The following is a 27,758-nucleotide window of genomic DNA, read 5'->3' on the forward strand; positions in this document are numbered from 1 at the left end:
AACAATGATGATGATGATGATGATGATGATGATAATAATGATGACTATGATAATCATAATCATGAAAATGAGGGTAATGATATTGATGATTTCCGAGGATGAAAATGATATAATATGATTATGATGTAGGGCAGTTTTAGCAAAGATGATGAATACGTATATAACAAAGGTAAAAGCGGCTTTGATGACAATGACTATTTCATTGCTTTTACAATTTCGCCCATATATGCCTTTAGGTACGATCATGATTGGTTTCTCTAGCTTGTAGCGGTTTTCAAACATATTGTCGTGCCTTGCAGGGCTCCACGCGTACACAGAATGCTCAACTCGACAACATAGCTTGCGTGTCAATTTCGATCATTGTCTGATCGTGACTTGGATCATTGTCAGTGTTAACCAAGCTAGGGTTGGCTACTTTTTGACCCTGGGTTATCGTTCATTCAACAAATCTGAGTATGGAATATACCTCACCTCTGCGACTATGCTTCATATGATTACGCAAACCTGGCATTCACATGTCACCGACCTGACGTAACCATTTAGGTCACTCTGCTACAACCACAAAAGTAGAAGCAGAGCGGGCGCAGTTTGTAACCACAGTTCGACAAGCCATACCCTTCTCTAGTTTTACTGCAACAGGTGTGAAAAGCGGACGGGTGTATCACGAAACAAAATCTTACCAGCTTTAGATCTTGAGACACGACCAATCTTCAAAAACTACCAAGACAAAGGTGTCGAGGAATGTACTGTCTTGTGGTACCGCCATGGAATGTACATTCCTCACTCCTAAATCACGTGACTGTAACAAGTGGACGGATAATAGGCAACAACTATGACGCTATTGTTATGGTTTAATCCCGTAACATGATTCGTCTCCACTACCGTCACCTCATTACGAAAACCGAAATACAGACAATAGCTTATACACAGCTCAAATTGAGTCAAATGTATGCAGTGCATGCCATGAGAGATTACACGTACTTGACTGACGTTCTCGTTTTATTTCGAATATAAAGAATACCTAAGGCTTGCAAACTTTGAATGTACATATTCTTGACAAAAAGAATACTCGAAATTTTAGCATGAAAACGGATTATGGTCAGACACGGTAGTTGATATCCAAAAATCACGGAGGTGTTTCTTTTACTTTCATCATTGTCTGATCATGAATTGGATCATTGTCAGTGTTAACCAAGCTAGGGTTTGCTACTTTTGACCCTGGGTTATCGTTCATTCACCAAATCTGAGTATGGAATATACCTCACCTCTGCGACTGTGCTTTATGTGATTACGCAAACCTGACATTCACCTCTCACTGACCTCCTCAAAAATGACGACCCCCTCTTTTAAGATGACAAACATTTCATAACCTCTCCCCATTGTTTGAGTAATTATTGATCCCGGAGTCCAAATTTGCATGATAACACTGGCCATTCCCGGTGCAAAGATACAATATTACATCAGTAGAAAAGAGATTTTTTCCAAGATCCTGCTCATCTTTCAGAACTTGTATACACTCTATACTGTGTCTCAGAAGGTTCAGAAAGTTCTTCATCACTTGTGCTGTTGCCAATTTCATGGATTACATCATCATCATTCTCTTTCTCGCCCAAAAGCTCTGAGTCTGATATGTTACTGTCACTATCAGTATTTTGTACAGTTTCCAAATAATTTATGATTTTTCTCTGAGTTTCCATGTTTTTTCTGTTCTCTCCTGATGACTAGACATGCCTCCTTTGTTCCCTTTGGTTGACAGATTCTGATGAATTAAGTATTTGTTTAAACTGGCCCCCAGTCGCTTGGCTTTTCTCGGCATCACTTATTTGCTGCTGTGGGCCATCGCGTTCACCCCACGATCTGTGCAACAGCCTACTTCTAATGTGACAGTCCGCTGTTCTGTTTCGATATACAGACTTGGAGCAAGTCTAGTATTTGTTCATTTTTTGTACATATAATGTACATACACTGAACCAAAACCTTTATGGCATCTTTGATCCCCTTCTTGGACCACACCGTCGGCATCCTGGTATTTATGTTGATATATATCTACTAGGTTGATTAAAAACTCTGTATCATTCAACCACATTTCCATCCGGTTTCACTTCCAAGGGAAATTGTGCTTTTCACATAGATTCATTTTTCAGAGGAAAATGTTGCATTTGGAATTCCCTCATATCACCAAATATGCCAGGATATAAGGTCATGAAGGGGTCAAATAGCCAATTTTTAGGCCTTGGTACCCACCGTTTCTGTGGTAACTGAGGAGGCGCAAAGTGAGCTATGGTAAAAGTGCTGGATCAAGGACATGCTCTTAGTGGAATACTGTGGCCACAATACCTTAGTAATCCTACCTGAAGGCTGAGGATACTTTACTTCATAGTATTTACACACATTTTATATTTATTTATAAGAGTTATAATACAAAAAGTTACATATATATTTATTCATTTCTTCCTTATTGCTAATTGACATAAAAACAAAGCCATTAAAACTTTTCATTTATATTCCAGCCTTTGTGTTTATTATTTATTTATTCAGATAAGTATTGTACTCACATCTCTTTCCCGAAAACTGGTCAGATATCAACAGTAGTGCTATGCAACAGCACAAGGGAACCTCTCAATGTATGTAGGTTTCAGATAGTTTGCACCTAATGACTGCCTCATCTCAGCCAAAGGCTGATAGGACTGAATTGTTCATTGCCCTCAACGAGCGCAATTTACAAGAAGACAAGCCTGGACAGAGTTGCCAAAGCAAGAAGTCCATGTGACAGATAATACACATACTTTTATTCATATTTACGGTGAAATGACTTCAGAGAATGAAATCATGCACAGAATACTTGTTGTTTCCCAGAATTTTTTTGAACACTGAAACTGCTTTTTGACGAAATTGATACCTATGAAAATCATTGACCCCGCCCTCTGTACTGTTTGAAAAATACATGATACCCCTTTGAAGTATTCAATTTAAAGTGGCACTCCCTCTTGGTAACATTTTTAAAACACCTATTTTTTAATGCCAGCGGTCGATATTTGACGTGGCGACTGCGCGTGGATCGCGAGATAACGATAAAAACATGTCATTTCCCGAGCGTATTTTCACATCCCGAAGTTTTGCGATCATTTTGATTATGACCCGAAATCCCCCGAAGGTTTGTTGTGCTGATTGACGATATTCTAGGGAGTCCATAATAAGTTGAACGACGCAATTAATTTACCTCCCACTGCAAAGACTTTATATACAACATTATGCCTTTACTTCAGGTAGACTCGAGTCGGCTATCTGTGCAGTGCGCTCCTGGCAAGGCAAAGATGTGTTATATATACTTCGGTGTGCCGACCGCGATTATCCAGGGTGTTTTCGTGATGAAATGTTGGTTTTTATCAAGTCAAATGCACTCTAAATATTTAGCCAGCTTCCCCGTAGAAAGGGATAATCTGTGTGCAACCAGAATTGAGTCACAGACCATCGATGCATCGATTATCAATGGGTGAATGTAGCCCGGGCCGGTCGCGGCAAGACGGATGCATCGACCACCTCGGCAATAGATTTGGACACGTACGATAAACTACGATTCCTGACACTTATTACCCGCTCTGTCAGTTACTTTATCTAAACTGTCCCCTAGAAGATTGATAAACGTTTGGAAAATTTATACATTGAGTTTGGTTTACGAATTGAATAAAGCCTGTGCACGAAAAATTTACATGGGGCGTACTGCTCACGGTGGTGAACGCCGCGTAGGCACGCGTCAGCCTAGACTCGTACTCCAGTACCGAACGTTCGATGTTCGGAAACTGAATTTTAGGTGGGCCACCGGAATTCAAACTTTTACTTTTTTGAGGACATGTTTTTATCGATATCTCGCGATCCGCTCGCAGTCGCCACGTCAAATATCGACCGCTGGCATTAAACAAATGTTTTAAAATGTTACCAGGTGGGAGTGCCACTTTAAGGTGACCCCTGGATTTTACGGGGCCACCCCGGTCGTAATAACTGAACTCTCCGTAATAGAGTGTAAATTGAGAGGGGATAACCCACAGGTCCGTGGAGTTGCGTGTAGTATACATATCTCTATGCATGTACACCGGCAACTCCGGACACCCGTGGGATAACCAATATATCCTAGCTGTGTCAAAAAGGTTATCTCTGAAAATATGACTCAATTTTCTAATAATAGTTTCCGAGTCTGAAGACGATTTTTCGCCGATTAAATACGTGATATCGAGAAAATAATTGATGAGTCATCGTTAAAGGGAACTTGTCCTTTTGGAAAATCTCAGAAACGGTTTTGTAGCCAGTAAGCAGAAGTGAAATTGAGCCGGCGTCACTAACAAACGATTTCCCATTTCCCTTTTACATATTTTACACAAATTTGAACCAAATCCGCTACAGCAACATTCACGTCTTCGAAAAGCCATCGTTAATCTGGTAAGCCACACTATCTTCTAGTCAATAGTTGAATAAGAATAATAAGACCAGTTTTTATAGTAAATCTTTCATTGTAGTAAACTATTTCATTGCAAATTCTGAAATTAGTAATGCTTTAACTGCTTAAAAGCAGTCTGATTGAGCTGATACACTATCGAAAAAATACAATTACTGTTAAACGTGTATAACAGTTTCATTTTTCACTCAAACAGTAGAATGACCTACCTAGCAATACTAGTGACATATTATCATTGCGTGAAAATCATAATATTTTGAGAAAATAAGTAAATTACCAGACACTAGAGAAGTATAGGATAAAACTTAAATCTGTCCATGTCATCAGTTTTACGTCATAAAGAGTGAACTCCTAAATAAATACGTGTGAACACTTTCTTCTTCGGAAACATAAATGACTTTGTTAATCCGTTTGACAAACTCTGTGGCAACTTTCAGTTTGCTCAGAGTGTCAAAGGTCGCGCGTCATGAGAGTATGCGTCATCGGAGACCTTCAATCGAGATACGAAAGACAGTGGTAGCGAAGTATAGCAGTCCTCAATAAGGCCCTCAATAAGCCTTTCACTGCGTAAACAGTAACCTGTTGTTGTAGTTCCGTATTTCCACAATAGTTCTTTATTTATCATATTTAGGTCAGAGATCGAACGCCAATACACCGTCACACGTATAGCAGTAAACCGAACGACGACCATTTACATGTCCTGGCTTACTTTTCCTCGTTGCGAGATTTGAACCAAACGATTAGAGAACTAAATTATCAGTTTAGCTACAAGGTGAGTGGTGTGACTGTAAGATCATGGTGGGAAGGAGGTCTGATTGAAAGTGGATTTTCAACGCCCAGAACATAAGATCCATTGTGTGTATGTATCCATAACTTTTTGAGTTGCGCTTTTGCGAAAGTATTAGTCCTATATGAAGAAAGACGAATACGTAATCGCTAGAGACGCATACAAGGACACAAACTTACTCTTTTGAACTAAAAAAGCAACAGAAAGACGAAACAAGACATGGTGCATTGTGGATTTTGAGAATGCAAGGACACAAAGTCAGTCATTGTGGGTATTAGCAGAACATGTCTTGCGAAACACTGCATGCTGACGTAGGTCGGCAGTTTACACAGTGGCAGGCTTTTGTGTACATTGTATTTGCATATCATTGATGGTCCATCACCTGTACTTTCATGACCCAAAGGTGGGTAGGTAGGTGTGTGGGAGAGGGGAGTAGGCCTACTAGTACGCGACTCTTTCTGACCCACATTTTAAAATAATATCACTGTGACTTCTAGATGATAGATCTTTAAATTTTTCTACGTGCATTTTTTTAAAACCCAGAGTTACGTAAAGAGGTTACGATGTTGTTAATGTTACATATGGCACGGTTCCTCTATCACGTGCATGTGGCAATGAATTTATCAAGTAGGAGCATGGTTGAATTTATCAAGTAGGAGCATGGTTGAATTTATCAAGTAGAAGCATGGTAGAAAGAAATATCACGCTAGCATGCTTTAAAAACCTTTCAGTCCCCTGGTTAAAAAAGTTTGACAGCCCTTTAATACAAAATTAAAAATGATGACAATTGTTCTCTTTGATCGTTTAGTTGACTCTTTTTCTATTCTTTTTTCTTTCTTTGTAAATGATTCATGTATAAAAGTTTTACCCAGAAACAACGGGAGGAACTAGTTTGCTGGCAATTCACAATGCAGCCTGAATAGGAACACACAATGAGGTCACCGTGAACATATCATATGGATTCCTTAAAAGAATTGAATAGCTGACCTTTGACCTTCTCGTTTTCTTCTGTGGCCTTCGACACCGAAGATGCCGCATAGAATGACTCACAGGCGGAAATCATTTACTTTTTCTCTAGCCTTTGATTCACTTTCTTGTTTCTATCACATTCTCAGCTGAAAACGACAAGTATGAACAGCCCTCCACCGCCATACCCGGGCACGCACTACGACGCAGCCTATCCGCAGTACCCAGCGCCAAACCAGCCTGCGTACGCACCGTCAAGTCAGCCGCCATACCCCGAACCGCAGCCACAGCCGTACCCAGCCGCATACCCAGCCCAACAACCGCCGCCTTATCCATCTAGTCAACCCGGATATGGTCCACCGCCAGATCCGTACGCTCACCAAGGGCCGTATCAACATCCCCCGCCTCAGCCTCAGCAGCCATCGTATACGTATGGCGGTGGCAATCATTACCATCAGTCTACACAGAACACAGTGGTTGTAATGCAACCACAGCAGACAAGGTAGGTCAAAGCTGGAGAGAAAAAATGTCTTCCAAATTTTTTTTACTCCACACATACTCTTGAAATCGTTTTACATTGCCCTTAGGCCCGGTTTAAATCTTTGAACGTTGCTTGGGGCCGGCTGATCTCAACCCGCATGATGAAATACATGTAAGTCACAAATTATGGTGTCCAATCCATGCCAAAATTACTACTTTGATTTCACAACACAACATGCCATTCCAAATCCTATTTTACAACTCAACATGCTATTTCACAACACAACATGCCATTCCAAATCCTATTTTACAACTCAACATGCTCTTCCCAATTTCATTTGACAACACATCATGCACTTCCAAATCCTATTTTACAACTCAACATGCTCTTCCCAATTTCATTTGACAACACATCATGCACTTCCAAATCCTATTTTACAACTCAACATGCTCTTCCCAATTTCATTTGACAACACATCATGCACTTCCAAATCCTATTTTACAACTCAACATGCTCTTCCCAATTTCATTTGACAACACATCATGCACTTCCAAATCCTATTTTACAACTCAACATGCTCTTCCCAATTTCATTTGACAACACATCATGCACTTCCAAATCCTATTCACAATTCAACATCCCATTCTAAAGCTAGCTCTGCGGAGCAGGGCAGTGTTACTGGCTATCGAACAAGATTCAAAATGGCGGACGCGAAATGGTCCCCTCGCACAGAGAGAGAAATGCGAACTTTGCACAAGTCTAAAAACGCAGCTTAGCACATTGTGTATCTAAACAAGATGAGCGTGCTCGAAAACTAGGATCGATCACGATTTTAAATTAAAATTGGCTGCTTTTGGAAAAGAAACTGCGCGTTAAAATCAGCAGTTTTGTCTATTGTGCACCGTGCGTGGGAGGCTTATCGTGAAAGACCGAGATTTACTATATGGCGCATCTGATACAGGATATGGTCCCATCGCATAGAGAGATGAAAGTGGGCTTTGTGTAAGTTCAAAAGCACAGCTTAGCTCATAGTGCATCTAGACAAGTTGAGCGTGCTCAAAATAGGAGATCGATCACAATTTTGGGTGAAAAAAACCGATTGTTTTCGGTGGAGTAACCACGGTTGCAAAAAGTGGTTTTGCCCACAGGCTCTCGACTCATTGCAGGCGAACCGCCAGACGTCACTGATAGAGTTCTGAGTTTATTGTTGGATGCAACGGACTGACATAGATTTGAAATTTCTTTACATGGTCGGGATTGTTACCTTGGTGCGGTTTGCTCCGAGCTGAGACATTTTATAATTCTGTACTATACATAGCGTGTCAGATATTGCAGATGGCTTCAAACTATTGACTTTTCGTATGTATGGACTGTAGATACAGTTTTGAGTTTATTGTAGATGCAACAGACTGCGATTTGAAATTTGTTTTCATTGTCGGAGTTTTAACCTTGGTGCAGTTTGCTCTGAGCTGAGACATTATTTTATTTTGTACTATACAAAGCTTGTCAGATATTGCAGATGGCTGCAAAGTGATTGACTTTTCATATCTGTGGACTTTGATCCCAGAGTCCTAAGTGTATTGGAGAATGCTACGGCCTGAGATAGATCAGTAATTTCTCATCCTTGACGGAGTTTAACGTCAGTGCAGTTTGCACCGAGCTGAGACTAATAATTTTTGTACCTTGCAGATAGCTGCAAAGTGATTGACTTTTCTTATGTGTAGACTTTCATAGAGTCCTGAGTGTATTGGAGGATGCTGCAGACTGATACGGATTGGTAATTTTTTTAGCCTAGACGGAGTTTTAACGTTAGTGAAGGTTACTCGGAGCCGAGTCATAGATTGTCGGATATTGCAGATTGTATAGCTGTGATATCGCAGCGGTATGGCGTGTATCGAACGCGCTCGGGTCATTGAGGTCATCGCCACAGTGGCGATGACCTCAATGACCCGAGCGCGTTCGATACACGCCACAAGTACCGCTGCGATATCACAGCTATGCAGATTGCAGCAAAGTGAAACTGAAGACAATAGATAGCCGTGAGCATATTGAAGAATGCTTGGAATTGAGATGATTTCGTCGTTTCTTAACAAAATAGGAGTTTAACGCTATAGTGCAGGTTACTCAGTTCTGAGATAATTAAATAATTTTGTTACACGCATAGCTGGTGCGGTCAGATAGTACAGATTGCTGCAACTATTTTCGTGTCACAACTACACGCTACTGTAATCTTTTCAAGGTATTCGTTGTGTCAACTTTTTTATCTCATAATTCGACGAGCAGCATCGAAAAGTTGGTATCTATTTGCGTCACAATGTATGTTGGAGAGAATGAAATGAAAGCCGTGGAGGAGTTTTCTTTAATCTTCGAACACTTCCTTGACAAGTGTTCACAAAATAACTTTGAAAATTGCGAAAGTGACCTCTATTCGCAAATACTGTTAACTTTTAGAAATCTCGTGATGTTTTCGTTGTAAATATTTGCTTAATTGCCATTGAGATAATTTTGACCCCCTTATCAAAATTGAAAATTAAGCTTGTGAACTTCATAAAGTGTCTGTCTGCCGAGCTTTAATAAATATTAAAACTTTTTGCAGCGGAAAATATGTGTTTAGCAACACCTTTTATATGGCTTTCAGCTGGCGTTTCCTGTCCTGTCAAAATGTTAGTCTTTTTCGTTTTATGTAAGCTTTGGAAACCACAAAATAATAATAATAATAATAATAATAATAATAATAATAATAATGCAGGAAATCAGTACGGAAGAATTTCCTCTCTGCTTTTTGACCGTAACGTACAACTTTTAAAATATCACTGATTAGGTATTTGGTTGTAGGAAAATAAATAAATTCCTTTCAGGGGAAAGTTTTCTATTTGGCGACAGGGTTTTTCCTCAGCTTCCAAGGGTTGGTAAAGTAAAACAGAATTACAGTCAACTCGCACTTTTTCCAACCCGCCCAGAACCAACTCGCCCGATTCAAACTCGCCCGATACCAACTCGCCCGTTGTTTTGAGATAGGGTGTTGTAGATTCCATGTACGCTAACCCGATGGCCCGAGGCCAGCTATTTTCATGTCATGCCAGGCCAGTAACTCGTGAAAGACGGTCCTGCTGTTCCTAAAGAAGTGAGCCAGTACGCAGTAACTATCCTATACGTAAAGAAGCCGAACGAAATTTATTCTTTCAAGAGATTTGCAAAACGTGAAATTCGTAAATAAAAAGTTTTCCGTGTTGGCACATATTTCAAGCCGCACCTGTGGTTCTCTATGTTAGAAATATTTGTTGTTAGAAATAAAACGTTTTATGCGTACCAGTTGCTGCGAAAACGAGCCCTGCCACTCTTTGATATGTTCTTCCACTCCAATAACCAAGCTACCCGAGTGGCAAAGGCTACCGATTCGCAGCAAGCGTACCAGTAGCTCTTCATGGCAGGGCTGTGTGTTTACCGCGTTATACGGCCTCCGTATAACGCCGGTAAACACACAGCCCTGCCATGCAGACCTAGCGTATCAGGTACTCATAAAATTGCAAAATAGTATCGGGCGAGCTGGCATCGGGCGAGTTGGTATCGGGCGAGTTGGAATCGGGCGAGTTAGTTCTGGGCGGGTTGGAAAAAGTGCGAGTTGACTGGTACCCAGTAAAACAAGGTTCTGTTACAAGGTAAAGCGAAAAAATCTTGTAGATTATATTGGTAATGTCTACTTAGCATGCGCAATGAACTATGCAAATTATACGACCTGCTCCGTCACAGAACAGAGATAATGTCTGAGCTCGGAGGGAGGTCAGCGATACTTATGATTGAGGGTGAATCTTGCCTGGTCTTTCACATGAGCCGCGCACACGATAAGCCTCCCACGGTGCACAATAGACAAAACTGCTGATTTTAACGCGCAGTTTCTTTTCCAAAAACAGCCAATTTTTAATTTAAAATCGTGATCGATCCTAGTTTTCGAGCACGCTCATCTTGTTTAGATACACAATGTGCTAAGCTGCGTTTTTAGACTTGTGCAAGTTCGCATTTCTCTCTCTGTGCGAGGGGACCATTTCGCGTCCGCCATTTTGAATCTTGTTCGATAGCCAGTAACACTGCCCTGCTCCGCAGAGCTAGCTTTAGAATGGGATGTTGAATTGTGAAATAGGATTTGGAAGTGCATGATGTGTTGTCAAATGAAATTGGAAGAGCATGTTGAGTTGTAAAATAGGATTTGGAAGTGCATGATGTGTTGTCAAATGAAATTGGGAAGAGCATGTTGAGTTGTCAAAATAGGATTTGGAAGTGCATGATGTGTTGTCAAATGAATTGGGAAGAGCATGTTGAGTTGTAAAATAGGATTTGGAAGTGCATGATGTGTTGTCAAATGAAATTGGGAAGAGCATGTTGAGTTGTAAAATAGGATTTGGAAGTGCATGATGTGTTGTCAAATGAAATTGGGAAGAGCATGTTGAGTTGTAAAATAGGATTTGGAATGGCATGTTGTGTTGTGAAATAGCATGTTGAGTTGTAAAATAGGATTTGGAATGGCATGTTGTGTTGTGAAATAGCATGTTGAATTGTAAAATAGAATTCGGAATGGCATGTTGTGTTGTGAAATAGCATGTTGAATTGTAAAATAGAATTCGGAATGGCATGTTGTGTTGTAAAATCAAAGTAGTAATTTTGGCATGGATTGACACCATACACAAATTGTACTCATAATTTCTGGTACTACCCACTGTATCGAGTTGATTAGACCGTAGACTAGACATCGGCATATTGAATCGTCTATTCTTGTTGGTGATCACTATAAAGATTCATGTTGAGCAGATTCTATAGGCACTGTACTCAAGAAGCTCGCGACTTTAGCGAAGCACAGTCACTCCACAAAAATGACCGTGTGCGAAGAAAAGACACCTTTAAGGTAAAATCAAGTTTACGAGTGAAACCAGTCTGCTATTCCTAAGCCCAAGAATTTCTCATTTATATTATTTTCAATACATTCACATATACGATAACCTTAGGGGCACGCCATGACAATCATAAACATTTGTGCTGCTTAATCACCTTCAAATTTCGTTTCGAAATGTTTGTTCAAGAACCTGTCAGCAGTTTCAGCTTTCAACGGCCTATTGTTTTAATAGAAGTCCAAATCATAATTCCATCATTCGTTTTCGAATTCATACTTCAAACTTTATCTTACGAGATGGCATGTCAGTTCAAAGGCAAGGAGTAGCGTTTGCCAAAGGCGTGCTTTAATCATCCACTGTCCCTTACAAAAACTAAAACCCACTTCCCTTCGGAATATCTGTCTTTTCCGTCGACAACAGTACAGCGTTTCCCTCGAAGCCAATCATGTACATTCGTTTTTAATTACTGCACGTTGATGGGATTCTCCTCAGCCTATAACGTCACAATTACTTCCGTTTTGAAATAGGATCTTCTTTTTTAAATCCAAAATACTGACAAACACACTTCCCTCTCGGTTTGAAGGGACTCCGTCTGAAACGAATTTCAACAAAACTGCATTGCCAGACTTCCTTGTATGATCGTCACATGTAAATATACACAAAGTACGCAATACCTAATGTAATACAAGTAAATTTGTTTGCTATAGTGCCAGGGAGAATGCTTCTATATTTATCAGCGTGAAGTACCATCCGTGAGTGCATTCAGTCCCTCTGCGCAGACACACTTCAATTCGTTCGTCGCGACCTAACGATGAACATATTTGATTAATTGCTTTGGACAAGAACTTGACAACGACTGAGGTTGAACGTCTTGAGCTCAGGTGCAGCGCCCTCATGATTTTCTATCACGATACTAGTTCGCGGTAAACCCCTTGCACTGTTTTATTTGATCCGTGCAATACCATGTCACCCAGATACTTTGTAATTAATACTCTTATTTAATGTTATTTTCTACACTGAGGGCCATTGGGCCATCCATTTGATTATATTTAGGGCAGACAACTTGAAGATTGCAACTGACCTAGACCCCTTGTTGTGGTTGTGATATAGCTCGGAAAAACACTGTTTAATGTTATACTTGCACTTCTAGATCGATACCTAATGGGCGAAGACATTGGAATCTGTCAGAGTTCCATGAGATGTAGGCAACTCGACTACAAAAGATGAGAATGTAATGGTGTTTCATAAACTGTTCGCTCGATCATTTATTAGTCCCCGCGGACGAAGTCCGGCGGGGACTTATAGATTGGGTCCCGTCTGTGCGTCCGTCCGTCCGTCCGTCCGTCCGTCCGTCATCAACAGTTTCTCAGACACTACTGAACCAATTTTGTTCAAACTTGGCACAAAGGCATAGCACTATGACCTACAGATGCATGTCGATTTATTTTGTGATACGATCCAATATGTGCGCGAGGCGGCCATTTTGTTGGGATTTTTCATGTCTTCAGACCATAACTCAGACATCCTTGAGCAGATTCTGTTCAAACTTGGCACAAAGGCATAACACTATGGCTTTCATATCCATGTCAAATTATTTTGCGATACGATCCAATATGGGCGCGAGGCGGCCATTTTGTTGCGATTTTTCATGTCTTTGGACCATAACTCAGACATCCTTGAACAGATTCTGTTCAAACTTGGCACAAAGGCATAACACTATGGCCTACATATGCATGTCGAATTATATTGCGATATGATCCAATATGGCCGCGAGGCGGCCATTTTGTTTGTGATTTTTCGTGTCTTTGAACCATAACTCAAACATCCTTGAACCGATTCTGCTCAAACTTGGCACAAAGGCATAACACTATGGCCTACATATGCATGTCGAATTATATTGCAATATGATCCAATATGGGCGTGAGGCGGCCATTTTGTTGCGATTTTTCATGTCTTTGGACCATAACTCAGACATCCTTGAACTGATTCTGTTCAAATTTGGCACAAAAGCAAAACATTATGCCCTTCATATGAACACCAATTTATTTCGTGATATGATCCAATATGGCCGACAGGTGGTCATTTTTTTGCGATTTTTTCATGTCTTTGAACTATAACTCAAACATCCTTGAACCGATTTTGTTCAAACTTGGCACAAAGGCAAAGCACTATGGCATACATATGCATGTATCAATTAACCTTGCAATAGGATCCAATATGGCTGCAGAACTGCCATTTTGTTGGAATTTTGCATGTCTTTGAAGCGTAATTCAAAGGTCATTACACCCATTTTGTCCAAACTTGGCACAAAGATCAAGCACTATGGCATACATATACATGCCAATTTACTTTGTGACATGATTTTCCAATATGTCTGCCAGATTGTCATTTTTTCCAATATCGCTTCCCGATGGTCATTTTTGGATTTTTTCATGTCTTTGAGGTTTAATCATATGCAAATATTCCTTAACCATGTTGTTGAGACTTGGTACAAGATAAAGTACTATGGCATACATATGCATGTCTACTAATTTGTGCTATGATCCATATGGTCAATAGACAGCCATTTGATTTCAATTTTGGTGTGATTTTTTTATGTCTTTGAAACATAAACATAGGTCACTGTCCCTCGATGGACTGATTTTGTTCAAACATGATACGAAGATAAAATACAATGGCTGCATTCTTGTGCACATTAATTTGTTTCATTATATGATCCGAAATGGCTGATTACAACAACATACTCAATCCCATACCATTTCGAAAATTCCACCAAACCATGTGTATAGTATGTGCCGTCATGACACTAGAGGCAGTGAGGGCATCGTTATGTGTGATGTAATCAAAAGTTCCTTCAGTGGTCATTACCGGCAGAGATGAGTCATTTATTGAACGTTCCTCAGATTACTTTATTATGCAAGTCACAGGCCTGATGCACCCGTTGCATCAATGTCATTCCAGCTACCTAGACCACAGCTACCTAGACACCAAAGATTATAACAAAATGGACAAGCGGGGACTGTGTCATCAACGATGACTTGTTTTTCACAGGGAGATGTGGTCGTAGTTAAAGACGAAGAGGTAAATAGCTGTGCCATGGACTGTGAAGGATGTGGAGATAATTGCTGTGGACGATGCTGTGCCGACATGTGGAAGTGCGACAAATATCATAAGTGGTATGCCAGTTGGTTTGTTGCCAATGATACCTATGTTGTCTTTCTGTGTGCGTTTTGACATTTATCTCGTAGACTTCATCAACTGTTTACATTCTAGCCGTCAACATACCTTTCACTTTTCAATTCTTGTCAGAAGTTATCGTACCCTTTCGTCAAACGCTTTTTATTATCACAACTGGAAGTTGTGATATAGAGTGTGTTTCAACCGGTGTTTGATGTCGTCCTTTCCGTAAACGACAAAAAGTCAAAAACTGCTGAACAGACTGCGTTGATATTTGGTACCGATACATAGACTGGTTCCAAGGTTCCAATTCGGAAAATGGAGCCAAACGGAGCGGAGGTTATATAGTTTTGGAAATTTCTAACCCCCCTTTTAACTAATTGATTTTAGGGGTCTTTCATATATGTAGTTTTGGAATGTACACCAATCCTGCATTGTGGACTGTTTTATGAGTTGTGGAACAGAAATGAGGTTTTGATGAATGTTAGAAATATGCAGGATGGCTGATTCAAAGTATAAGAGATTTCTATGCTCTTTGGGTATCAAAAGCAATAAAAAAAACCATATTTCATAGTTTAGATTCTCACTTTTGAGATGACCCTAAGCATTTGTTATGTAACATCCTTGAGTCAATATACAGACTTTGACATTCCTGAGATTAAGTATCCATGACCTCACATGTTACAGTCTTTCACTACCATGGTATGGCCCAAACCCATTGTTATCAATGGTGAGTGTGGACCTGTCTACAGGAAATTGGGGTGAACAGGTTAGACAATGCCATGACAAGTTGCAAGGTAGCACCAGCATAGAGTCCTACGCATGTCCATGTGTTCTCACAGGAAATTACAGGGAAAAAAATATTTGAGAAGTTTCTCTCCTTTAAATAGAAGTATATACAATTTAAACCTGTCATGGATGGATTGCTCTCAAATGATCTGAAACACAGTTATTGCCCATTAGCAACAAATCTATAGCAAGATTTATGTAAAGTTCATGAACTTACACAAGGTATTAGACAAAAGATGACCATGACTTTGCTACTTTTCAACATTTATTTCATTCAGATTTCCTCAGCTTAGTGTATAATTTTGTAATCTTAATTACTGTCAACTTAGCTTTACTAACTTATTCTAACCTCATTATTCTTACACTACTGTATACCTTATAACCACAAAATTTCAAGAGATGCATATATGATTGTCACTTAACAAACAATTTACAAATATGTCTTCTGCTGTTTTCTCCATATACATATACATGTCCCTTTTCTCATAAAAATGGCTTAAAATCGCAATGTGAAAAATAGTCTTTCAGCTGTATGTTGCTCATTGACTTCGTGGTCTGTCTAATTAGTCTCCACGGACACCGTCCGGGGGACTTACAGGTTTGGTCATGTCCATGTGTGCGTGCCTGCGTCCGTGTGTGCATCCGTCCGTCTGTTCACGCAGATATCTCAGACATGCCCAGGTCAATTTCTTTCAAACTTTGCACAAGGATAGTACCCTACCCATACAGATGCACGTCGATTTGGCCATGTTAGAGGACTTTTTAGTTTACACCACCATAGACTACCATGTATAAGTCAGCTGTCTATAAAATCCCATGTATAAGGCCAAGTAAAATAAAATTTAGTTTGTCATCATATTCATATTGCAAAAAGGATTCAGTGACACAGTTTTTAGTCCCCATGGATGAAGTCCAGGGCCTTATAGATTGGGTCATGTCCCTCTGTTCACGCAGATATAAAAAATATTTTGACAAAATCTCCTGTGACCTCGGTGACCTTTGACCTCAAATATACATATTTTGTCCATAACTCAGTAACCACAAGTGCATACACCCTTCATATATGGTATGATGGGACACCTTATGACGCCACATATTGTACCTCATTAATTATGTGCATATCTAATTTTGAGCGAGCCAATAGAGCTAGGTCTGATTTTTGGTATATAGGGATGACTTAGCAATTCAATTTTTTGACAAATGTCACATGACCTCAGTGACATTTGACCTGAAATATACATATTTGTCCATAACTCAGTAACCACAAGTGCTACACCCTTCATATATGGTATGATGGGACACTGCATGACGCCACATATTGTACCTCATTAATTATGAGTAGTTTCACAATGTGCCAGTTGTGATCAAGTGCCATTGGCGCTATTTTTTCTTTCTGTCTGACTGCCTGATTGAGACGGTGCGTCTACTTTCTCTGTTTCTCTGTCACTCTCCCTGGTCTGTCTGTATCTGTGTCTGACTCTGACTCTGTATCTGTATCTCTCTCTCTCTCTCTCTCTCTCTCTCTCTCTCTCTCTCCTCTCTCTCTCTCTCTCTCTCCTCTCTCTCTCTCTCTCTCTCTCTGACTTCAACATATACATACCGATGTTCAGATTGTCATTGATTGAAAGAAATAATTTCGAAGAATAAATTATTTGCTTGCAACGTCACTGTGCAAAAAACAGTCACTGTTTACACTGTGCAGAACAGTTCATATCGTCATATCGTCATGTACATCCTAGCCAGAAAATTATGGTTCAGTGACAACTTAGGGAGAAGGCAGTGCCAAGACAGCAGAGTGCTTTCAAACGTCTACGTCATCACTGATTCTATTTCTTCTTCTTCGACAGGTATTCAATGAGTGGGAAGGTTTTGGCTGGATCCTGCTGCTAATTCTGTTTTATTTAATCGCTGGCACCGTCGGCCTTGTCTTCTGTCTCGTCGCCATGGCCGTTATATGTCTCTTTCTTTCCGGTGGAGATTAGCGATGCGTGGGAACAACGCCGAGAGTTTGTACATATATATAAGTTTATATATATATATATATATATATATATATATATATATATATATATATATATAATTCAGCTAATCAGTCCGATTTCTAGATAGTCCAAGAATCACACAAACAAATGTATCTAGAATTATGTACGCAGAATTTTCATGTGAGACTCAAGCACGCGAACGAACGAACGAATTACACAACGACAAGTATGTAAAACTATGTAAATATGTAGTATAAACAGATTTTTCACTTTTTTAACTTTTTGGTGACAGGTTCATCAGATGATACTATTTTATTTCGTTACCATCGCAGAAATAGCTATTTTCCGTTGCAAAATATTTATTGTACTTAACGTTCGATTGTAAGCCTTAACATCTCTCACTTAAGTTTCATCTATCCTGCAATCTTCAGACAAAAGTGAAAGGATTCTCAGCGACACTCTCATTTATATGTTTTGGGGCGTACCATTCTATTTGTAGGTGATGTATATATATATATATATATATATATATATATATATATATATTATATATATATATATATATATATATATATATATATATATATGTGTGTGTGTGTGTGTGTGTGTGTGTGTGTGTGTGTGTGTGGTGTGTGTGTGTGCTGTACACGCTATTTTACATTTTCATAAGAGGAAAACTAATGGAAAACAAAGGTGATTTAAAATTACCGTACAACACTTTTTTTTAAAAAACTAACTTTGCATTTGCATATGTATATATTGATTTTCCCATTTTGGGACATACTCAGCGTTTTGAATTAAATCATATCAGACTGAATGCGTCCAGTAAGCCAATGTGTTGTTCTTATTGGACAAAAGATCATGCCGATCGTTGTAAAATTGAAAAAAATCGGGACCCTCAACTAGTATTCATGGCACAAATACGTAGATAAAAGCAAATTCGCAGATAAAATATGGAGATTTAACAAAGCAGACTGTATTTTTAGAACTAACGTGTGTCGTGTTTGGAGTTATGAATGAAGCCATGCATGCCTCTGGCTACGTCAGAAGTAAAAAAATTCGAAAGTGGGCTGGAGGGGTCTACGTGCGCCCCCGCCCGACAGGATAACGAATCCGTATTTTTCAGAAGCTTCGGGATCCCTAGAATACGAAATGGATTTTAACATAAAAAAGGGATGCAATAGCTGTTACGGTCATCTTTTGAAGGTTACCGCAAAGCACGTTTTTGCGACCTACGTGCATTTTCGTCAACCCTGTCTTCTTGTAAGACATCTGCTGAGCTTATTTTTAACATAACCTGAATTGTTCTTATTTCTTAAATATTTTATCGATTTATGTAGTATGCGCCTTGAAATGAAAGACTTAAACTTTGGCTCAAACTTTCCTCAATGAAACTTTTAACTAGTCTCTTATCAACTCAAGAATAAAATCAGGGTCAACGTGCAAACTTGGGTTTTTGAGAAAGAAACCGCCTAATATTTACCGATATTAGCAAGTCACAATGGCAGCCTTACATCCCTGTGTTAAATATTGTGGGAAAATAAAATTTCCGATTTTCGAAAAACTAGACGCCGGTTAAAATATTTTTTCTCAAGAGCTTTTATGGGTAGAGAGTTGAGACTCATTTCAAATCCCCGTGCGAAAATTCACACCAGCTATATGCCACGGATTCGCCATGTGAACTATGAATATGCGTTATACTAAATCACTGCTCAAATTTCGTTTTGCAATGTTTGTTCATAGACCCTCGAGAGTTGTATGGTTTGTTCAAGAAAATATCTGCAGTTAAACCTTCCGATACCAATACAGCAATCTATCGTGTGTTATTGCAAGTTGAACTCATAGTGTTCATGTTCGATTTTTGATTCGTACCTTAAAGTTTCTTTCACGAGATGGAATGTGAGGTCAAACACAGCGACTAGCGTTGGCCATGCGCGTACTTTAGTTATCCACTGTCCCTTACAAGAGACGAAGAGAGTACTTGCATTCGGGATATCACTTTTCCATCGAACGACTACGATAGTGCGTCTCCTTCTTTGTCACCCCTTCCTTTCATTTCGTTTGTATAATTACTGCAAGTTGATTGGATTCTTCTCAATAAATAACGTCATAAGATATCCTTTCGCTTTAAAATATGATCTCTCATTTTCGAATCCAATATTCTGACAAACACACTTCCTTCTTGGTCTGAAGGACTCCGTCTGAAACTAATTTCAACAAAACTGTGCATTGCCAGACTTCCTTGTGTGGCTGTGTACATGTACACGAGGTACGCAATGTTGAGGACGATGTAATACTAGTAGTTCTGTTTGGTACAGTGCCGGGCAGAATGCTTGTATATCTATTAGCGTGAAGCACTAGCTCAGGAGTGCTTTCAGTCCCGCCGCTGGCACAACTCAGATTCGTAAGAAATCGTACTGGGTGTCATCTTCAAATGGTAATTAGTTCTGATAGAAATGCTTTATTCAAGACAACCGGGGATTTTTATCAGAATTAGTCTTTTTATGGTAATTTATACAAGTCCACTTACTCTGGTAATAATGACTAAAAAGGTTTTGAGGAATTCTTAAATATCATATTCCATGGTTATCTATGGATGAGAAATCTTTGTGTGAAGGTCTTATCACAATGAATGAAGCCTATGAAGCCCTATGTCGTATGTCAAAGGGAACAACTCCCGGTAACAATGGCCTTACCGTTGACTTTTATATGCTTTCTGGCATAAAATTAGTCCTTTGGTTGTTAACTCTTTTAAAGTTTGGTCATGAGACTAGTAAACTTTCAACCTCACAACGCCAAAGTATAATTACTTGAATTGAGAAAAGTGTAGAGATGAGCAGTTTATTAAAAATGGCGGCCTTTTCTTTAATTAATGTTGACGCAAAGATTGGTTCTAGGTGTCTTGCCAAGCGTAGTGAAAATATTCTCCCAGGTATAATTCATTGTACTAAATCAGCCTTTGTCAAGGGGAATTCTGCTATAGTGTACACACTCATATGTGCATAAGTGTCAACCACGCAATGTATGTATGAATAGAAAGAATGGGTCCCTCAACGGGTGTACAAGGTAATAGATCACTTCGAATTCGCAGCCATAAAACTATAATTAAAACATGGAGGCAGGGTAAACTTCGCGATGTGTGTTTTTAGAACGTATGGAGATATTTAAGCATGTACTTCACCATACCCCAATCGTCACTTTTGTCTTTTACTACGCTAATATCACGTCCACTGTCTTCACCGGGAACGCACACGACGTATCCCGATGCTTACAATGTTCGCCCTAGCTCCCATTTGTCGTGCGCGACGCTCGCTCAATTCGAAATCCGTTTCTTCTTTCCGGTGTTCAAGATACAAAGTAAACCTGTTTAAAGCGCCAGATACATATAAACTCATGTATATCCGCCATCGCTAGTAGATGTACACTCAATTCAGGTACAAATTGCTACATATTGTAAAGTCCCTCTACCATGGTAACACCTATACCTGTTCGGTTCGTGTCACCCGTATAGCGCATTGTACCCCAATCTGGAGAATACAGGTATTATTCTTTAATTGTTTCTCACGGAAAGGAAACTGCGCATATACATTCGACTAACCTTTGAGCTTGTTCGCAATAAAAACAAGTTTAGTAAGCACATTATCGTATCGGGCCCTCACGATCAATGTAAACACTGTATCCACGTACGTTTGTGATTGATCAAAGTTAAAACATGTTTGCCATCACGCACACGGTCAAGTTTAAATGTTGCAGCGATGTGGACGTGACGTATCTAGATATCGTGCATGAAGTACATTGTTTGTAAACAAGAAAGTCGCACAGTGTTTAGTTCCAACGACTCCTAAGCAGGAAAATTAGCGTAGAGTTGCTACAAAAGTGTCCCTTGCAATTATGATTTTTCCTCGAGAATGTTCAAGTCCCAACAAAACAAATCACTACCAGGTAAACGGAAGTTAGTTGTTACAGGAATATAAAGCATAGATTGCAACTAGACTAGTCACACCTTTTTCAAAATTCAAATTAAAGAGACCTCAGCCCGTGTGTCTCCAAGTTTCTATGTCATATATTTCACATGGACAAAAGCTGTCTAAGCAGCGACCCCAAGCGGTCCCTTCATCCTGCACATACCTGAAGGAAATGTATGACGTGTAATTATTATGGCGAGTCACGTGGTCAGAGAGCAATAAATCTCGAGTATCATTCTTGCTGTTGACAACTTAACAGACACTATAACACTATTGCCATTGAAGGTGTTGTTCGTGAAAACACCTGCTGACAGTTCTTTAAATCAATAGTAGAGGTCAACACAAAGTGACACAAGAAACGATAAGAGAAAACAGCAAGGTGGGTACAATACATATCGTTGTTTTGTTGTCAGTGTTGGCTGAGTTGAATTTTCATTTCAGTGTTTTAATTTTGCCATTTCGTCCAGTTCCGAAATCAAATAAACCCGGATGTTTGCCGTCCAAAGTCCACAGACATAGTATTTCTCACACATGATAAGGTTATTCTGCGGTCGTAAATATTTGATCACATATTTTTATAGTCGCAGCAGTTCCTATACAAAGTGCACCATAATAGCCTTATAAAATAAAATAGAAGTCTTTAACTTCCGTAAATTGCAGTTACTGTACCATTACCTATTTGGTGCTGTTTAGAGTTACAAAATTGACAATACTGGAAGGTTAAAATATTCTATCAAATAAACGTCTCTGAAAGTTTGGAAGCAATAATGGTAAATTTGGTAAAATTAGAACAAAATCATTGAGTCACACATTGTTTTATTTGAATTAGAGTCTTTACTTTACAAAGTTCTACTTTTATGTTATTTTACGATGAGAATGTGAAAATATAGAAAATCAAGCATAAACTCCCGTCTTTTTTCTTTAATATTTGATTATCCTCATATGCCAGAATTTTAAAATCCCAGATAACTTCCAAGTCTCCTGGTCTTCCATGTGTTGCTTTCTGGCCTGATATATTATATATTATATATATATATGTATATATATATATACTATATATATATATATATATATATATATAATATATATATATATATATATATATATATATATATATATATAATATATATATATATATATATATATATATATATATATATAAATGGCAAGCGAAGGTATTTGGTTACGGATATATGGCTTCCGGGTGAAATTTAGCATGTTTGGTGGGAAATAATCACCGAGCGAAACGAGTATAGCAAGACTGATGCTACTTTGCAAGCGTATTTGAAACTTTCAGCTTTCTTTTCGGCTAGTATGCTAGCTACAACCGTGATGGTCAGCATTGAACAGGGCTGTTTATAGAACACATGAGGTGACGCAGAAGCGTCGACTATACACGCTTGTTTACTGAGGGCGTAGTCACAGTGTATCCGATAAAAGAAGTGGCTGTTCAACAAGTATCACGGTCCACAGAAAATACAGACACAAATTACTGAAATTTTGATAAAGCGAACCCATGCACAATGACGGATAAATGTCATTTGGGGCAAAAGTACAGCGTATTGATCTTTTCAAGTTTATTCGTGACTCGTACACAAGCTACATACAGCAAACAAATGCAAGTTCTTGGACGATCTGATGTGTTTTGCAATTTCATTTTTTGCCATTGTATTTGGCAAGACACAACATTGTTCAATACCATTCATCAGACCAGATTTGGTAAATTTTGAAGTACTCACCTTATTTGTTAAGAATGCCTTTGATCGTACGACAGTAAAAATAAAACAATACTGTAACATCCAATCATTAACATCAATGCAATTCTTGGTCTTCAATTTACATGTCAGAAATAACATTTAAAAGTCACTGTGACACTTTACAAATCCACCACGTGAAATTCTCATGTTCCTTCTTTAAGCGTTGACAATCTTCATTATCCTTAATATAATTCAAATATAAATTGTTTTCTTCCAGACTTCTTAAACAATCTCGTAAATCGTAATTAGTACATTTGCCAACGACATTGTATGTGTCCAGTCTGTCCAACTTATTATTGAGATCTTTTTGTTTTAATAATTAGTAATTAATGATTAATAATAATGGTGCTGATGACTATCTAGTGCTTTTACCTTTGTGTTTAATAAAGTATCTCGAAGTCCTAACAGATTCAGCACAATTGATCAAAACGTTAAAACGGAAATCAGCAATATATTAATATTTCACATTTCTGCTCCTGTACAGTACACATGACCATGACCACACAGTCAGTACCTGTTAGTTATAAACTTTGAAAAGAATAAATACAAACTTCAATAGTGCATTATTTAAATACCCTTTACTAGTTTCTTAAGTCTGAAAAGTAATTTTACCTACTCTAATAATTCGTAACACTTTCTGACTCTTGCGCACGCCATTAGAAATGTGCTCCCCTCGTCATGCTTCCACACATTCGCACAATCACTGCTGCCTTCAGTGTATCGTTCCGGTGATATCACCTTGCAATACAACCCAGTAAAGACATCTTCCAAAGCAACAGTTGGTCAGTCAGGTGCATCTTCGCATATCCGATCGATCAAGCCATACTACCATCGAATTTGAAACCGTATTTGAGCTAAACTAGGGGGTAGGGACATGTACAGATGTACATCATTTTCAAAATCCTCTTTGAGTAGAGAAGGGGCTCATACACGAGCGGGGGTTTGGACGAATACATTAGTTGATCACGTGTTGATTCTTGTACACGTACATAATCAAACTGACATGAGGGCATTAATTTTATCAACTTAAAGAAAATTTTGATGACACAATTCAATTTTGATGGCATTGTAACAATATATACATGTGAGTTGTTTTGCGATCGAACAACACACTATCCTATCTGAAAACGTGTTATTTAGGAACTTTTCACCGCTACATTGTTTTGAAATCGAAATCGAAAATTTGATAAAACAAAAAAATCCCGATCTACCTATATACGATATATTTGAAAAGCATAGAATCGGAACTACATAGCTTATTTACTTGGCCTAAGCCGGACATTAGAGTTATCAATATGACAAAGTTGAAATTTATTTCGTGTTTTATAACGATGACCCTTTTTCATTACATGAATAAAATATGGAATAGCAGAAAAAAAGTTTACATATCATGTATTAGTAAGGTGTAGACAGAGTGTTACAGAATTTCGTTTTCGGTTTTGTAGCCTTTTTGACAAAACATCAGGCTATATATGGCTGTCTGAGGCTGTCTAAGGGAAAACAACAGCGGTGGTTGTGAAAAAAAAACGACAAAAAGATGATCTCATAGGAAGTTTGAGTATCAATTTAATGAGGGATTATCTGGTTATCGAGTATTAAATCATTTTATATTATGTTATCATTCTCGTGTTTTGTCAAAGTTCTAAATCTGATCAATAATAGCAACTCCTGGTTTTAAGTTACAAGCAAAGTTTTATCCCCAAGTATTCGAATTGTCAAGATTTATAGCATGGAGCTTGAAATTGTTCGCGTCATACAATGATATGGAATCAGCTAGGGTCCAGAATGTTAAAACTTTTTAGCAGCTGGTCGATACATTTCATGACCCTTACCCAGGCTGTAAACCCGATGGTCGTTAACCACTTTGCTGGCAAATTCACTCGTACTGTTTATTAAGTATATACTTAACTCTTCATCGGATGAGAAACCAATTGCAAGCTGCAGTATCACAATTTCATTTCGTTATCATTCTTAATCTTATTTTTGATTTTCATGCAGATATCATCTAGGAAATCAATAGGATAGCAACAATGAATGACCAACCACCTAGGTGGACCGCCACCACAGTCATACGGAGGACAACCACCTTATATACAGGCACGTACCGCATGGAGGCGCTCATTACCACACGCAGAACACTGTAGTTGTTGTGCCACCAACGAGGTAAGCTGTGGGTATTTATGGCTTCACACTCCTCGTCGTTTTGCTTGGCGTATTAATGTTAGGAGTTCCTTTTACCTATTAAAGCTCTTTCAGCTGTAACTTTTTAAGATATTTTGCAGTGTTTTCATCCTACTGTGAAATATGGTAAAATGCCCAGCGTTCAACATATCGCCTCGTGTTTATGTTCAATATTTCTATTGACAAATTAGGGAGACGACAAAAGTTCAGTGAAGGATAAAAACGTAATCCTTTTAGTTCGGGGTGGGGGTGACCAGAAAAGTTTCTAAAAGTATCCGATAAATCGATTTAAGATAAAAATTGCCAGGGGAATATTTTTGAAAAAAATACAGCAAAAAAACGCACTTTCGTGTTGAAGCGGTTTCCTCCACATGTATGGGGGACTGTGATGAAACACAAAGTTAAAGTAGTGTGTTCCCTGTGTTAACAATGCATTATTTAGTCGTATAGATTTAGCCACCTAAAATTGACTGATCCTTTGCTTCGCATTACATAGTAAGAGCCCGGCAATAGGTTCAATATAAGTCAATTAAGTTTGTACGGGGGTGGGGGCGTTGGGGAAACTTCTGAGAATTAAAGTTTTTTATCCTACATTCCATATTGAATTTTTGACATCGCCCCTAAATCCAAATCTTTGTACTATTTAAATTCAGTTGTCAAACATTAAACACAGCATAAAATTCACAATGAATTGTGTTGACAAATCCTATATTTTTTGTATTTTAATGTGTCTAGTGCTTAAATCTATATATTTTCTAATATCATTTATGACCTTAACTGTCTCAATTTGTCGCCAAATTTTGAGTCGATTCGGGAAATTTCGTGAGTCATTTTAAAGAAAACTGAAGTTTTTGCTGAAGTTTTACTGAAGGTTTTTAGCTGCTAAGGTGTTTGCAGCTAAAAACCTTCAGTAGCTGTGACGTTTGTAAAATTAGGTAGTGAGCTGGTAGTTAAGTCCATATAAAGGTAGATTGTGCATGTTCTACTGTACAAATTTCGTATGCATCGAAAGAATGTCAAAATTAAAAATAATAATTAGAGAAACAGAAACCAAAATGTACCATCTAGTTATACACCACCCCTATTCAGTAAGGTCAGTAGCATAATTTACTCCATAAAAATAAGGCAGTGAAAATATTTATTATGGTTGTAAACGACCACACCCGTGGTCACTTTACTGTTGATTAAGCATACTAGATGCAGTAAGAAGTTATGTTTGTTTGAAGACAAAACAGACCCTGCCAAAGGTTGTAAATGAGAGCTAACGATTGGCACCCTGTGTTAAAATTGAGACACAAGATACCACTTCCAAAGCCTCAATGCGATAATTTTACAACCCCAGATAGAGCTGGTTTTGCCTTTGTACAAGCAGAATTTCTGACTGCATCAAGTGGAGACAGTAAAGTGGCCATGGGTTTGATACTCGTCTTCATCGTGACGCGTTTTTCCAACTTATGTACACACATGTATGTACAATATTTGTAATTATATGATTTTGTTTGTCTTTATGTGCGATTGTTTGCACGCATGCATGCACACATGAATGCATCATTATATTACATGAATTTACCACGGTCAAGTCAGACAGACATACACACAATCCTACCGTCTTTAAAAGATAACACCCTTTCAGGATCACACACAAATGATTTCTGCCCTCTACGTCCACAAAGGAAATAATCCAACTGGGGATTAGGAAAAAACGGACGCTCCAGCCGATGGGCCGTACAGGAAGGTACAGGTAGTATGATGATAGCCAAACTTGAGATTATGTATAACGCTACAGGGACTCGTAAGGGCGCCCTCATCATCACCGGGCCGGAGTTTCGTGTATCTGTCGTTCAGGATAATTATCACTGGCTGAAATCTGAAAAGGAATATTTCACTTTCAAGGCGGAGTTTCGACGAGTGGACATAGTGTCTATCGAACAGTCATGATGATGATGATGATGATGATAGTGATGACAATGATGACGACAATGATAATCATGATCATGAAAATGAGGGTAATGATATTGATGAAAAGCGGACGGATGTATCACGAAACAAAAACATACCGGCTTCAGACCTTAAGACACGACCAATCTTCAAGAACTACCAAGACAAAGGTGTCGAGGAATGTACTATTTTGTGGTACCGCCATGGAATGTACATTCCTTACTCCTAAATCACGTGACTGTAACAAGTGGACGGATAATAGGCAACAACTATGACGCTATTGTTATGGTTTAATCCCGTAACGTTATTCGTCTCCACTACCGTCACCTCATTACGAAAACTAGAATAGAGACAATAGCTAATACACAGCTCAAATTGAGTCAAATATATGCAGTGCATGCC

The 27,758-nt window shown here is 38.7% G+C and overlaps 2 protein-coding genes across 4 annotated transcripts in view; one reads left to right on the top strand and one right to left on the bottom strand.

Moving 5' to 3' along the window:
• LOC139118408 (uncharacterized) overlaps nucleotides 1-27,280 on the bottom strand; it is a 37,827-nt gene extending 10,547 nt beyond the window's left edge. Inside the window, exon 1 of one of the 3 annotated variants that reach the window (XM_070681710.1) lies at nucleotides 27,025-27,280. In XM_070681710.1, the coding sequence (XP_070537811.1) occupies nucleotides 27,025-27,229 (205 nt within the window). In that variant the 5' untranslated portion in view covers nucleotides 27,230-27,280. Of the gene's footprint in view, nucleotides 1-471; nucleotides 610-680; nucleotides 796-27,024 lie in introns of those variants that run through there. The other 2 variants (XM_070681707.1, XM_070681709.1) reach the window with 2 other exon arrangements.
• Nucleotides 4,947-18,055, top strand: LOC139118409 (nematocyst expressed protein 4-like). Its single transcript, XM_070681711.1, has 4 exons — nucleotides 4,947-5,222; nucleotides 6,353-6,705; nucleotides 14,618-14,743; nucleotides 17,381-18,055. The coding sequence occupies exons 2-4, from the start codon at nucleotides 6,368-6,370 to the stop codon at nucleotides 17,421-17,423; spliced, it is 507 nt and encodes a 168-aa protein (XP_070537812.1). The 5' UTR covers nucleotides 4,947-5,222; nucleotides 6,353-6,367; the 3' UTR covers nucleotides 17,424-18,055.
• Nucleotides 27,281-27,758: the final 478 nt, after the last annotated feature.

The sequence above is a fragment of the Ptychodera flava genome, chromosome 19 (assembly GCF_041260155.1).
Source record: "Ptychodera flava strain L36383 chromosome 19, AS_Pfla_20210202, whole genome shotgun sequence".
NCBI classification, from domain to species: domain Eukaryota; kingdom Metazoa; phylum Hemichordata; class Enteropneusta; family Ptychoderidae; genus Ptychodera; species Ptychodera flava.

Coding starts and splice junctions, on each gene's coding strand:
- LOC139118409 (XM_070681711.1), top strand. CDS start 6,368: ATGAACAGCCCTCCACCGCCATACCCGGGCACGCACTACGACGCAGCC. Junction 6,706..14,617: donor ATGCAACCACAGCAGACAAG/GTAGGTCAAAGC, acceptor TTGTTTTTCACA/GGGAGATGTGGTCGTAGTTA. Junction 14,744..17,380: donor TGCGACAAATATCATAAGTG/GTATGCCAGTTG, acceptor CTTCTTCGACAG/GTATTCAATGAGTGGGAAGG.